Source organism: Sceloporus occidentalis, unplaced genomic scaffold (assembly GCF_023333645.1).
Source record: "Sceloporus occidentalis isolate IW3139 unplaced genomic scaffold, rSceOcc1.0.p SCAF_90, whole genome shotgun sequence".
Classification (NCBI taxonomy): Eukaryota; Metazoa; Chordata; class Lepidosauria; order Squamata; family Phrynosomatidae; genus Sceloporus; species Sceloporus occidentalis.
This window is the reverse complement of record NW_028317070.1, coordinates 3082092-3097604: the sequence shown is the minus strand read 5'-3', so window position 1 is coordinate 3097604 and position 15513 is coordinate 3082092. Positions and strand designations below refer to the sequence as shown.

Here is a 15513-nt window from a genome sequence, read left to right as displayed (position 1 = left end):
AGTGGCCGGCTATTAAAATGGTAAATTGTTTGCAGGGTAAAAAAAATATCTGGGAAGACCAAGAGTTTATCCACAGGAGAATAGAGAGAAGAGACATGACAGAAACATGGCAGAATACATAATGGGATTTAACAGAGTACAGGAGGGAAGTTTATTTCAAAGTAGGATAAATGTTAGAACATGCATGGGAAAGGCATATGGCTATTCTGAAACTAAGACCAGACAAGGAACTGATTAAGGCTATATACAGACTATATGGGCCATCAAATTTAATAACAAAAGAGGGGTATCCTTTTTTGTAGACATCTGATCATACAATATTTTTATCCCTGCTGCAAAAAGTAACCTGAGACAGAAAGCTCTTTGGAACCCCTATGTTCTAACATGGAAGTGTAAATTCCCATGATGGAACTTACATACGTAGACAAAAAAAGAATATCAGTTACAGATGTTAATGTTAATCTATGCAGAAATGGTTTATTGCTCTTAGGAACACTTAGGAACAGTATTTTCAGCATCCACCTTCCCTGGAAATATTTATATTACATCATGATGGTCCAGAAGAAACTGTCTGTTCAATGCACCTCAGTGATGGAATCTCCAATATGAGTGTGGAGTATAAAAAGTCACTGTGTAAACTGCAAAGAATTTAGCTGTTTTCCTCATACTGATTTCAGGACTGACATACCTGCTCCTTCTGGTACAACAGCTGATGCTCTTGTTGAAGAAGATTTTCATAAAACATGGAGTAGGTTTCAAAGTTACTCTGTTCTCTTGCCATGATGTCACATGCCAGTGATGTCAGGCATGATTCTAAATGCCCCTTTTTGAAAGTGACCTATAAAAAAAAATACATTATTGTTACCAAACTAAGGAAAATACAGTAATCCTTAAATTTCATGTAAAGCTCTAAATGTGTCTGCAGGTTAATTAATGAATTAATAGAACTTCTACCGGAAGCATGTCAGGTTGGGATGCATCATATATGTAAATCAAAGCAATGCAGTTTTACACAAAGAGCACATGAAGTAAATTATATTTCCTCTGGTAATATGGTATGATGGTTTATTATGGCATTAATAATAAAATATGTTATTCAGCTAATAGGTATGAAAGGATACCTCAGTGGAACTGTCCTTATGTTCACTCATTAGCCTCTGCACAAACTGTTCAACAATATGAGGCCTCACTGGTGAGAAGTTTTCCTTCATGATAGGTTGCTTCCAAAGTTCTGAAAGACATATTTAATATACATATGGTAGTCCACCTGATCACTATATATATATATATATATATCCAAATAAATAAACGCTTATAGGGATTTCTTCAAAAAAGTGCTTTATTACATATGAATGTTTCAGTCTCAACAGAGACACTTGTCAAGACCCCTTACCCAAAAGAGAACCTCCTCTTAGATGTTAGCTCAGTTAACTGAAGCCTGGTCATTAACCCACTCATCTCCTAAGGATAACATATAATCCCAATAAATAATAACAAAGCTATTGCTCCTTAACCCTGCAGTACTTTATGGAGTGAATTTCACTCACCTGTCGGCAGTCCTCTTTCTTCTCTCGCTCTTTCAGATATCACCATTGTCATCTCTTTACTTATCTTTTTTTGTACTTCATGAATCATGTAACTCTCAAAGCTTTCCAGGATTTTCTGGAGCTACAATGAGAACATGCATATGTTGAACTTCTATGACCTTTACAAAAAACAATATAAGTGATGGCGATTTACCTCAGTTCTTTTGTACACCACACTTCATATCTGAAATATAGCAACGTCAACACTGGAATTCTATATTAAATAAGTGAAATAAAAATGTCTCCATATTTTTTTTGTAGATCTTGTAGAATTTTACTGAATTTTACTCAATGGAAGCTGATATATGTGGCAAAAGGGTTGTTTGTTACACATAAAAAGACGAGAGAAAACAGCCACTTAATAGCCTGCACTATAATGGCATCTCCAGACAGGCATATCTCAAGTTTTAGCTCACTTCACCATTATAGAGGCCAAATCTCCATTGACATGCCATTCTACTGTAATCATGCCTGCAAGTACAGTCCAGAACCAACATAAAAGCCATATTTCTCCTGTAAACGGAGACCAACCCCCCCCCCAACATACATTTCTACCTTCTTGGGCTTCAGTAGGGTGTAGTTCGTATCCCTCTAAGCACAAGTACACAAGGAGGATCATGTCTGGACTTGAACCCCAAGAGATGCCTCAAGAATTAAATGACATACGAAAAGATCTGAGAAGAACTCAACTGAGAATGGACACATGCTTCATTACAGTGTCTCCCTGCTGTCTGTTTTAGGTTCTGCTGATAACTATTTTTTACATATAATTCCACACTTCAGGGATCTCTTGGCGTCCACCCAAGTGAAAAGGTGAGGTCAGAATGGACCTCCTTGCTCACTTGTGCCTAGCAGGATACCAACCATATCTCCTTGATATTTTTTTTTTTTATGTCTGGAGCTGTTTCCTTTGGGCAGAGATGGGAAACAGGTCTGCTTTAAGCATCTAAAAAACAAGTCCATATAGTTGCTCGTTAGTTTTGAACACTACTAGCTGAGTTTCATTTTACCTCTATCTGGCCAATAACAAATAACATGCCTTCCTAGTCTTCTATACATGGGCGTAGGAACCGGGGGGGACAGATCCTCCCCCAGTAACTCATGCGGGGGGGACCGATAATTAAGAAATCCCCCCCAGGTCCGTAGGAACCCCCCCAATAGAAACGCCGCAAATGCGGCCCGCGAGACCTCGAGGTGCGGCCCGCGTAAGATCGGCAGCCAGGGCAACCAATCTTACGCAATCCGCACCTCGAGCCCTGCTACTTACCTGTGGGAGGGTCTTCTGTACTGCACAGAGGAACCGGAACCCAGCAGAGTTCACGTGACATTACATCGCATCCTGCTTCCTCTGTGCAGTACCGGAGAATGCAGAGGAAGGCCGCGCCCTCTGCTGAAGCCTGTGAGCGGCATCGAGGAGCTGAGTATATGAATGAATGAGTGTGTGTGTGATAGCATGGATGTGTAAGTGCTGGAACCTAGACATGATGGGACTGTGATTGATGTTAGCAATCACACTCCTATCATGCCAAGTCAGCCAGTACATGCTGAAACATAGCTAGCTGCCCCCCTTGTGTATTGATGCTGCCAGCAGTATTGGGTCTGCACATCACTTACAGCCACCCTGTACCAGCATGTACTGGCTGCCTGGGTATGATAGGAGTGTGATTGCTGTTAGCAATCACACTCCTATCATGCCAAGTTATATTGCTAATTTTATTAAAAATGTGAGTTTTTATTATTATTTTTAAAGGTGGGGGGTCATTTTCGGTTTTGGCTAAGTGAACCGTGAATGTTTTGGTCCAGGATTTTCATTTTGGTGCATCCCTAGAATAAATAGAACTATTTCATTTTTAATTATCCTGAGTCCTGAATTTTTAACCAAACAAAAGAAGTATGGGGCGCAGATGCATATAAGGGAGAAAACAATTGGAGTGAAATATAATAATATTTTTAATAATGAAATATATGTAAAACAAACTAAAAAAGTGCAATATGCAGGTAAAGAGTCAATAGACCAGCAAAATGCAACTTACATTTAGTCCATGCACCCGAAGTGCATAATGCGTATATATAGAAAAAACCACCAATGGTGGAATGTGGACAAAGTTCAGATAAGTCCTTCCAGATCCTTCCAAACGCGTTTCGCCGACTTGGCTTCTTCAGTAGAAGTATGCTCTGTCCGGTAAGTGGTTTCCTTCTGTTTTTGTGTTGTTTTTGTAGTTATTTCGGTGTATACGTCATCCCGCGTTATCCATCACTCGTCCGGTAATTTCGTCGCATGCCGTACGCGTCATCGCGTTTTTGCGTGTTGTATGCGTCATCGCGTACTGTCCGTTTCAAGCTGCCGCATTTCGTGTATCTCTAAGTCTCCGTGTAGAGACACACGAAATGCGGCAGCTTGAAACGGACAGTACGCGATGACGCATACAACACGCAAAAACGCGATGACGCGTACGGCATGCGACGAAATTACCGGACGAGTGATGGATAACGCGGGATGACGTATACACCGAAATAACTACAAAAACAACACAAAAACAGAAGGAAACCACTTACCGGACAGAGCATACTTCTACTGAAGAAGCCAAGTCGGCGAAACGCGTTTGGAAGGATCTGGAAGGACTTATCTGAACTTTGTCCACATTCCACCATTGGTGGTTTTTTCTATATATACGCATTATGCACTTCGGGTGCATGGACTAAATGTAAGTTGCATTTTGCTGGTCTATTGACTCTTTACCTGCATATTGCACTTTTTTAGTTTGTTTTACATATATTTCATTATTAAAAATATTATTATATTTCACTCCAATTGTTTTCTCCCTTATATGCATCTGCGCCCCATACTTCTTTTGTTTGGTTGTATCTTTACACTTTGAGGAAGAGTGTTCTCTTTGTGGGTAGCTGCGGTCCTATTTTGGGGAATAATATATATTTTCACTTTTGTCACTTATTCACCTTAACACATCACACGTGATTTTAGGTTTTTTCACGTTTCTTTGTCCTGAATTTTTAGTCACAAAACTTTCTAGGCCCAGAAATCAGTGAGAGGAAAAGTAAACGTTTTGTGTCATTTACTTTATTTTAATCTGCATATTTTATTAAAGGCCATATTTTCTCACAGTGAAAAATGAGTGTGGCCCGTGCACGTATACAATTCTGATGAAGTGGCCCACTGCAGAAAAAACTTGGACACCCCTGGGGTAGACAGTGAGAAGGGGGGGTAGGGAGAGGGTAGCTAGTGAGAAGGGGGGGTAGGGAGACGGTAGCTAGTGAGAAGGGGGGTAGGGAGAGGGTAGCTATTGTGAAGGGGGTGGTAGGGAGAGGTTAGCTAGTGAGAAGGGGGCGATAGGGTAGCTAGTGAGAAGGGAGGGTAGGGAGAGGGTAGCTGGTGAGAAGGGGGGCTAGGGAGAGGGTAGATAGTGTGAGAAGGGAGGGTAAGGAGGGGGGTCGATAGTAAAAAAGTATGAGAGGGGGGAGAGGGGGTAGATAGTGTGAGAAAGTGGGGATCTGATGGGGGAAAATGCTGTCCCCCCCAGATTTTTTAGGGGTTCTTACGCCCATGCTTCTATAGGACAGACATGTGACTTCTAGTCCATGTGTTCCTTATGACATAACAATATTTATATTATATATTCTCCCCACCTGTCGAACCCGGGTCTCAATCTCAGAAGCACCCTCTGGAGGAAGTATAACCTGAGACCTCAGAGTCAGCCCTTCAAACTCTTCCTCTTTGCCCATTTGTCTGGCAATTGCTTTCATTGTTGGATAAAATATTTCATCTCTTGAAAACAATCAAAAATATATAAATTAACAAGAGGCCCAAGAGAACAATGTATAAATCACAAGATAAATCATGTAGGCTGATTGCATACAGGGGTACAGTCAATGTTGAACTGCTTTTAAGTAACATTGGTTGATGATGTGTCTTCATAAATTATAGTAAACCTATTATGCTTTAACATATGAAGAACTGTAATTCTTACAAAAGGGCATATTTATCAAGATAAGTCTGGATCAAATTTAATTTGAAGTGATGCAGCAATTACAGTTATTACAAATATAATAATTGTAATAATCTTAAAAATCAACACCTTTTAGAAACATTAACACCTTACAACACACTTATTTTGTTTAGTTAAACATGGAGCTATAACTGCAAATGGGATCTTAGATTGTATACTCATTCAACCCAAAGGGCAAGTCAAAGCTAGAGGCCCAATTATATAATGTCCCAAACCATTTGGCTAACGATGGCTGGGGAAACCTGCACAAACTTTGGTCCTGTCCTGAACACAGAGAGGACGCAAGAATATAAACTTAGCCTTGAATAAGGGCAGCCCAGGAGGATATTACCTCCCTGCCCATCCCTGCAAGAAGCACACCACACAAAAATGATAAACCTTGATCTCACCTCTACTCAAGGTGGTAGATAAACGTAACGGATTCCCATTAGAAGTGGAAGAGGCTAATAAAATGAGGTAATTTAAACATGAATTTCCAGAATCTAAGGTAAGGTCAAGGATTGATTAAGACCCAAGTCTTATACCAGGAAAAATGGGCAGACTAGATGGGCTGAATGGTTCTTATCTGCCGTCAAATTCTATGTTTCTCACCTGTAGAGTTCACAGAACTGCCTATAGAGAGGCACAGTGTTAATCTCTTCCACTCGCAGTTTCAGCTTTCCCCATTTGTCTTTACACACCTCTAGCTGCTTCCAAAGCATCAGAAATGCCCTCAGCAGTTTGTACACAGATATGGGGTCATGGGGTATAAAGACCTGATGCCTGGATGATTTTGTCACAAGGTCCTGCTGCCTTTCAGCTACATGAACTGACTCAGGAGACATCTGCAATGATTAAAGTTATTGGCCATGACTTGTGTGACAAAATATATGTTGTATGGTGTAACATATACATTTAATATAAGCAAGAAAAGTAGGGAAATCCAATGATTCAATGCTAGTGGTTCAAAGAGTAAAAAATACAATACTACATTAGTGTTTTTCTAATAGCTGTTAAAAAATAGTAGTTAATACGGATATATATATAATTCTAACCAAATGATACATTGTTAATGTCTGTATATTCAATCAAGGACCTTATTATATAAAACTCAATGACATCACTCCAGCATCTTTGACCAGTCTTTTCTTTGTCACATTAAATATATCACAAAATCATTCCAAATCTCTGTTTTAGGTTCAAAAAGTCCAGCATTGCTCAATGGATACCAAAAGGTATTTCGGGGGGCAGTCCTTATGCTGACTGCTGTAACCCTTTCTGAATGGGATTTTCCACCATCCAAATATACCCCTACACACACACGCACATACACGTTAACCAGACCTATAATTATCATTTGAATCAAGAGTACTTGTAATAGATACCCTATAATCATGTGGCCTGCAAAAGGGAGTAGCCCACTTTCCCTTTAGAAGCAGTTACAACTGAAGTCATCTGTTTCTCATCAATAAGCTTCAATAAGTTTCTGCAAAGGGACATATCATATCCTTTTCCATAATTTTTGGGCAAAGCTATCTAAGCACTATTTTTGAAGATGCTCCAAACACCACATTACTCTTTCATAGTTGCACAGTTTCATCCAACGCATGGACAATTAAGCACAAGGATCTCTGATTTTGCATGACTTGCATCAAGAATGAATACTCAGCCAGAAATGGAAAAACAGGCAGACTAGGGGAGCCGTTAAAATCCATATTTCTAAATATGTATTTGAATACTTTCATTTTCCAAATACCTGATTAGCTTCTGTTTCACCTTCCACTGTGAATGATACAAAAGCATAGTTGTCCTGAAGGATATCTTCCATCAAAAGCTGGACTCCAACCAGCTCCCCATGGGCTACACTGAGCTCATGGTCATTCAGTTCACAGAGACATAGCTAAGAAATAGAAATGCATTATTGACAAGAGGGAGTTAGAGCACAGGTCCTAAATCAAGAAGCCAAATCCTCAAATCAATTACCCGACAGAGCCTGAGATACCAAACATGTGGCCTAGCACAGAGCTGTCCTCCATGACACCATCTATCATTTTAATGCAGGTGCAGAATCAAGACACCTATATTAGTGCTCTTTGTGCCTGCCTTTTCTTTGTGGTATTGATGATACGACTGAGCGACAGAAGATATTGCTTCTAACTACGCAATAGAAATAGACAGGAATTCTTAACAGAAAAGAAGAAAAGTAAAAATTAACAAAGAAAAAAAGAAGCAAGAAGGGAGAGATAACAGCCTAAATAAAAGCTGATAAAAACAGGAAGAAATTAGTTTTTTACAGCAAACTGAGATTACTCGTAACGTTAATATACAAATGCCAGATATAAATGCTGCAGGCACCTCTAGGAGTACCCTAACTTAATAAGTAAGACTTATAGGAGAGACAAAAACAAACATAGCTCAAGCAAGCCTACATTGGCAGCAAGATTGTTCCCTTAATTTCTCTTGGAAAAGAAGTATTCCAGTCAATGCCAACTCTATATATTTTTCAGTTAATGTGTGCGTTAAAAAACGTTTTATTGACGAACGAAATGATTAAATACCCTTATCACTAAAGCATCAACAGGGTCTATAGTACTACCATGAATAAATTCTATAATCCTAAAGTAATAAATGTCACTACTAATGCAATCATTTTTATGATAACAGGTATAATTATTTTCAATATAATACACACTCATTACACAAATGCACTTATATGCCGATATGGGCATGCCTAAGACACGCACACAAAGTCACAAGGTATTTCACTCTTTGATTTATGACCCATGGTTACATGGGCTCCCACATTTGCATATGCCGGCATGGCCTCGCTCATCTGCATCTCTAAAATAGCAGGTGTAGGCAAATAAGAGAGCTGCAGCCATGAGATGCAGAATGAATTATTTTTTATTATTTGTTTGCATTGGGCTTTTTTTTTTATTTCTAGAGTGGTCCCTTTCCCTCGGCCAAAAATGAGGATTGATGGCTTCATACTACTAGATGGCCCTAAAAGGTAATTTAAAATATTGTAAAAATGCCTATTTTCAAATAAATGGCATATTTTCAGTGGACAGTGATTTTAATGATTGTAATGATGTAAGTTTCATTTTTTAAGAATGTATTGCAAGAGGGAGGATTTTGAACACTCAAATCTGTGAGTTGCAGGCCAGGATCTTAAAGTTTTCAATCAACTTGCATACCCTCGCCTGCAAGTTGCAAATTAAAAGTTGCATGCAAAGAAATCATGTGTGGTCAGAAGAACATGAACATCAAGTACAATTCTCATTATTTGCCATGAGGGCAAATGCAAAGTAATATAATGTTACCTGCATGTAATATCCAATGGTGTGTAGCTTGTTTACTGCCAAAGGAAAGAGTCCTCCATCAGCTAAAAAGGTCCTCCAAGGATAAAGCATAAATGCCTAGAAGAAAAAAATATGCTTATTTTAATACACTATGTGTGCAAACCAACCACAACACTTACTCAAAATGTTAAATATGCCTAAAATGAGTCATAAGTGAAGCAAATACATGTCATGCCTGAATTTTGTGAGGCAGCACCTATGGGATTACAGCTCACATGGTGCCTTGTCTTAAGCTCATACATGATCATGTGAAGATGCACCCTCCAAGTTGCATGGTTCAGGATAGCTAACATGACAAAAAAACATTAAGGCTCTACACAGTGTTTCACATAAAAACTCCTTGTGAGGCCATGTTAAGTTTAAGTGGTCATGTAAAACAAAAAAAAATTAACATTTGTGGTAATCTGTGTACATAAAAGCAGTATTTGTAAGTGTGTGTACCCTTTGACTACGCGGATCGAGAGGCTGTGGCACAGGCAGCTGTGAGGAGAATGCAGTCCTGGCCATGGCATTACTCAGAGCTGGTAGCCCATACCACATGTTGTCTGTCATACTCCTGAAGGTAGAGACATTTCCCGAAGTCAAGAATGCATCTCTGAGGACGACAAGAATAAACCTATATGTCACCTATATGACAAAATAAACATTGTGGCCACTTAAAGTGTAGCAAAGGAAATGAAGTATAAGCTGTTTCTCTTTAAAACGAACCCTGTAAAATGTAGGATCCTTAACTCAGCTTCTGCTAAAGAGAACCAGAGTGAGACCTCTACAGCTGATGACTTCAGGTGCTTCCTTACTAGGGTGACCACATTTTATTTCTATGAACACTATGAAGCCAGCTGAGATTGCACACATACACAGGCGTTTATATATATATATAAGGTATCACCGCATACTCTGCAATACTCTATTTTTTGACATCGTATATATATATATATATATATATATATATATATATGTATGTTTACATATCAAATACACACGTATTCACATATACATAAAATGCTTTTTATATTATTAGGAAGCCTTGATAACCATGTTGATTTCAGATTTAATAATATATTTATATTATAATATACATTCAATCATTAACAAACATGAGTAGTTTCTAATAATTAATCCCTCTATTACCAGATATGAGCAGATTCACAGAATTTACCCCTCTATTATCAGACATGTGCAGATTCACAGAATGAACCCCTCTATTACAAGATATTACACCGACACACAAACAGACAAACCAAGTCACATAAAAACATACGTGGTGATGGCTGCAGATTACACTGAGCTCTGTGTAAAGGAGAGGCTTCTGAACTTTCAGCCAATCAGGAGAGTGGAGATGTCTCTCCTGCTTGGTTGAGACCTCCTTCATTCTCATTCCAAGACAATGTCTCGGACTTAAAGTCCCATTGCAGGACTGTCCTGGGCAATCAAGGACATGTGGTCGCCCTATTCCTCATACCTTTGCCTGTTCTTAGCTGCATAAATGGATGTAAAGGGTGCTTGTCTTTTGTCAGGGACTTTATACAAGCAAATACATTTCTCTTACTGGCAAATATACCATTGTGCTTATAAGTATCAAACAGTGTTTGGACACCAAAAATAGTCCACTGGAACAAGAAACAAAGACTGCATACCGAATCAGATGGCGTACTGCTGCATCAAACTGCAGAAACATGACTTCACGTTTCAGAAGCAGCAATGTCACTACTTCCTTGGGATCTTGGGGATTCTGAAGGCCATCAATTAACTTCTGTATATCCCGTAGCTCAGCTCCTGCCATGCAAAAACATTTTTTTTGGCATACTACTAAGGTTACTGTTGGTTGAATTAATGGTCGAATTCTCCTCAGAAAGAGTTTTCCTTTATTTAGATCATGCGCATAATCAAGACAAGGCACACAACACACAAAAGTCAAAGCGTTGTCTGATTACATGTTTGAATTACATGGTTTATATAACCTCTTATCTACTTCTAATAGCATGCATCATTATGATTGGTTACCTTTCAGGCAAGTTACACCTCTTTAAGCTGCATAATTAAGAATGGCCTAGACTTGACCCTTTGCACATATATATAGAACAACATAGAGTAGACGTGTTGGCGTGAACTCATGCATATATCATAGACCAGACATTCCCTGATTCTTATGTCTTTGTCAGCAATAATATTTACGATAACAAGCATTTTTCTAACAGTTACTTTACCAACCCCTACCATCAAATGAATAATGTAAATGTGAATCTACCACAGGCAATATTTTACCTATGCCTTCGGTGCCTCCCCAGTCCGCTGCCAGTGTCTTGTTCTTCATATCGCCATGTTGACTGCCTGAATTACCCAGCTGGGCAAAGCTACATATGTAAGAAACAATGTCATGCAATGCAGCTATAATCTGTAGCGTCAGGGTAAGTGCGCGAGAAGCTTCCTGCAAACAAGACAACACTTTAGTGTGTATTTCCATTAATTATTGATTTCAAAGTTTAATGTTAAAAACAGTGACTCTGAGGAAGAGACAACGACTAAAAACAACTGCTGTGAAGGTAAACCAAACGATGGCCTTAAAAATGACCCCTACTTATATTTCTCACATACGTCATTGCAATTAAGTACCACTATATATTGCCTCTTGGCTTGGTTACAAATCTGGGAGAAATAAGGTGAGCCAGGTATATATAAAACTATATATGCATCTTACATACAGTAATAAACAACAGGAACAACAGGTATTGTGATGGACTAAGGGTCCACTGGCACACTGTTTAGATTAGTTAATAACTTAATACTAGTGAGCCCAAAAATTATAAACATCTGCATTGATTTGCTAAAACAATGAAGTAACCAAATCTGCACGTACCTTCTCAGGCAACATTTTAAACATGACAAGAACCTCAGACGGGTGAGGAATATACCACAAATTGAGAAATATTTGTCCATCCTCAGTCAGCAAACTATGTGGGCGCTCTTGAAATGTTCTGAAAAAAATATATACAAGAGATGTCTTATATTAAAGTGGTCAAGAAGACCATGTCTTTGTTTAGCTTTGGTGGATCTTGTATTTTAATAAATCTAATTAAGGTGCTCAATTCAAGTCAGGTTTATTACTGTACAACTAGGACGCATATCTCCGTTCCTGTCAACTACATACAATGGAAGATATCATCCCGTTACTAGGAAAGGTTGAGGACTCAGGATTTTGTTTGCTTTTCTGAGGGAGAGGAAAAAAACAAGGGAAAAATGTGTTTTTGCTACTGCAAAGGATTACATAGAGAATCTTACAGCAGTTTAAGTAAAGCGTACTGACGATATAATCAATGTTTCTTTTGGTGGAGTTTGCATTTGAGAGGGAGAACATAATACGTGATTGGTGATCATTTTAAAATGAGGATAGAAGTTTGTTCTGTTGTAACTACTAAGTTACTTTATGTTTTCATTTTTACAATTCTGTAAAAAAACCAAAACAAATAGGTTGGAAAAGACTTCAAGATCCATCAGGTGATTGTTGTATGGAAAGATCTGAAGCTATAGATAAAGAACATGCTATCAATCGAGTCAGTAAAATTAACATTTAAGAATGAACCAAACTTAAGGTTTATTTAGGTTTTAAGTAACTTCACAAGAAATATCAATGGTGTTATAATATATTAAATCATATATCATATATTAAAGTTTGTTAAATAGAGTCCATTGTCAGTTTCCATCTATTTGTAAGGATGGGTTGGGTTTAAAATGATTGAAATGTTGAAAGGTATTGGGAGTCTTGGGGGAATGTTACAAACCTGGGATTTGTTTCAAGAGCTTCTTTCTGGATTGATTTTGTTCCTTGGGGGAGTCCAAAGACAAAATATGTTTTCCTAACAACCGGAAATTCCTCTAGAATATGATTTATACTGTTACAATAAGCAATGATCTGTCCTCGAAGGGAATAGCTGGAAACACGTCTATGTAACCTAAACAAAAGAAGAACATATTTCACAGTCAAAGCCTAGAACAAGATCATGACACCATAACATAACCCAGTGTGACATGATGGAGTCAAAAGTAGCGTGTAATCAAGGGTTTTGAGCTTAATTATTAGAAGGTCTTTCTAACAATTAAACTCAAAATGGTGACAGCACTTTGCTAGGGGGTGAGAAAGCATTGATTTACAGTATATGTGTCTCAATTATTTCTAATCGTATTTTAATAAAGTATTAAACAGATCAAAGGTAACTCACGATTGACTGTACTCGATTACAAGCTCCCTTTTGATTTTTTCCATTTCGTCCTGAAAAAATAGAAATGTGACAATCTCCCTCTGGAAATATCTTTTATATCTGATATGTTTGCTGTCATAAGTTTGTTGCTCTGTGACATAAAAAAGTACCATATTTCACCTTTTTTTCAAAAAATGTGGGGTCTAAAAACTAGGTGCGTTGTAGATTGCAGTTACTTCTTCCCAGTCCCTCCCTGCAGTCACACTGACAATCGGCCCCACCCCTTTCTGATTAACAGTCCCTTGCTGCAGTCACACTGACAATCGGCCCTGCCCCTTTCTGATTAACAGTCCCTCCCTGCAGTCACACTGATGAGTGGCCCCACCATCTAACAGTAAGTATAACATTAATATTTGGGCTGCTGAAAGTTAAGGGAGGTGGAGGTTAATTTAGGGGCAGTTATGGTTAATGGGGTGTTTAGGGTTAATTTAGGAGCAGTTGTGGTTAATGGGGTGTTTAGGGTTAATTTAAGGCAGCTGTGGTTAATGGGGTCTTTAGGGTTAATTTAGGGGCAGTTCTGGTTGATGGGGTCTTTAGGGTTAATTTAGGGGCAGTTAATGGATTGGAGTGATGAGGATGATGAGTATGAATTTTTTTGATAAATAAAACTTGAGTTCAATAACTATGCAACACATTTTTTTTTTAAATTTTGGGCCCCAAAATTAAGGTGCGTCTTATACATGGGAGCGTCTTATACATGGGGAAATACGGTACATATTTAGGACACAATGAAAAATCTCTGTGCTAATCAGATCTGAAGTGCAGTGAACAATCAATAAACATTTTGAAGCATAATGAATACAGTCAAATATAACTGTCCAGTAACCAATTAGGAATATGCTCAGAACACTTGTGATTGGTTGGGTATAATACTGAAAATGTATTGATTTTTTTCATGCAAGCTCGTTTTCCATGCATGCACATATTTATTTCCCCAGTGGTGTTCTACAAAAGGCATAAAATCTGTCGAACAATTTATTTGTGACACACTTCATTGCACTGTATGTGTTGAGTAGTAAAGATATATAGATTTTTCCAAATGATATTGGATACATGATACATTGTAATATGCATTATTTGTTTGTGTTTTTTAGTCATGCACTATGTCATAGAAATTGTGAAAGTTTCCTTGTGTATTTTTGACCCTTGTGATGTAGTCCTTACAGAGTGAAGAACAAATAAATGCCCCCAAGGTGAGCCATTGTGTGGTTCTTACAGGGTTTCTCATCACTGTACCCATCGATTCTTTCTTGTGAAGGAACATGTTTAGCATTGTATCACGTGGGCCCACTTTTTCAAGCTGGATAGACACAAAAGCTTCTGGAAGCCTGGAAAAGATGTATAATCAAAAACATAAAGCCTAGCTATGTATGAAAGAAATATGTGGTTTGGGAGACAGCAGCAGCAGTCCCATACATAACTAGCTGAGCTCACACAATTTTTGGGCTGTCTCTCAGTGTCAGCATAGGCTTAGGTTCGTTGAGGTCTCATAGGCACTAAACTGATGCAGATAGGCACAGTACAAGCTCTAGCTGGGCTACAGGAGAAAATAGTGAAGTCTTATCCACACCACGCATGCCAGGCTGTTTATCATCACTTTTTGACTTGGGGGTTGTCAATCAATCTTAAACTTATATGGTCTACAAAGGCATTTTGAATTATGTGCATATATAAAAAACTGACATTTGTTTTTAATTCTTGACAGTTTTTAGCATGGTTATTATTTTGTAAATCATCATCAAATATTTGCTTTTTACAGGTGATTGCCTCCATTCATTTAATCATATATTTGAAAACAGTGGATACAAATGTGGGGTCAATGTATCTAAAATGTTTCACCTTTTTATTTATAAAGTTTGAATCCTCCAATCAGAAATGCTATTAACATAAATTAATTTAAAAAAGAAACTACATAAGCCTGTGTCTGTAATGTAAGGTAGAGAGAACCCCTTGGATTTATTTTGCAAGAAGTGCTTTGTTGACCATGTATGATACATACTTAAATAAATGTGTTATGTGAGGCCAGCTCAGCCCTTCTTGCAGAATAAACTTGCTAGGGTTGGGCCTTCATAATGCGCTGTGAAGTACCTTTTCTTATTCCATTGTCCTTGTGAGGGTTTCCCGCTACTGGCATGATGCATAGGTGCTAATGACGCTTGGTTGTCCTCAAATGCATATGATGGAGGATTTCTCTCATTTCTAGAATTGCTCTGCCTTCGTACCTCTGATTGCCCATTCTAAAACATTAACAAGACTTCTGAGAAACACTAGTAATTCCAACATTATTTTGGTGCATATTTATTTA

The 15513-nt window shown here is 38.2% G+C and overlaps 1 protein-coding gene across 1 annotated transcript in view; it reads right to left on the bottom strand.

The window, feature by feature from the left end:
* Positions 1-15513, bottom strand: part of LOC149284613 (uncharacterized) — a 56632-nt gene that overhangs the window by 22836 nt on the left and 18283 nt on the right. Inside the window, exons 23-37 of the mRNA XM_089496464.1 lie at positions 15297-15445; positions 14425-14536; positions 13170-13219; positions 12732-12902; positions 11810-11927; positions 11218-11380; positions 10590-10728; positions 9394-9547; positions 8914-9009; positions 7347-7490; positions 6203-6435; positions 5232-5370; positions 1548-1668; positions 1122-1231; positions 689-838 (exon numbers count right to left, since the gene is read on the bottom strand). Of these exons, the coding sequence (XP_089352590.1) occupies positions 689-838; positions 1122-1231; positions 1548-1668; positions 5232-5370; positions 6203-6435; positions 7347-7490; positions 8914-9009; positions 9394-9547; positions 10590-10728; positions 11218-11380; positions 11810-11927; positions 12732-12902; positions 13170-13219; positions 14425-14536; positions 15297-15445 (2049 nt within the window). The remainder of the gene's footprint in view (positions 1-688; positions 839-1121; positions 1232-1547; positions 1669-5231; positions 5371-6202; positions 6436-7346; positions 7491-8913; positions 9010-9393; positions 9548-10589; positions 10729-11217; positions 11381-11809; positions 11928-12731; positions 12903-13169; positions 13220-14424; positions 14537-15296; positions 15446-15513) is intronic.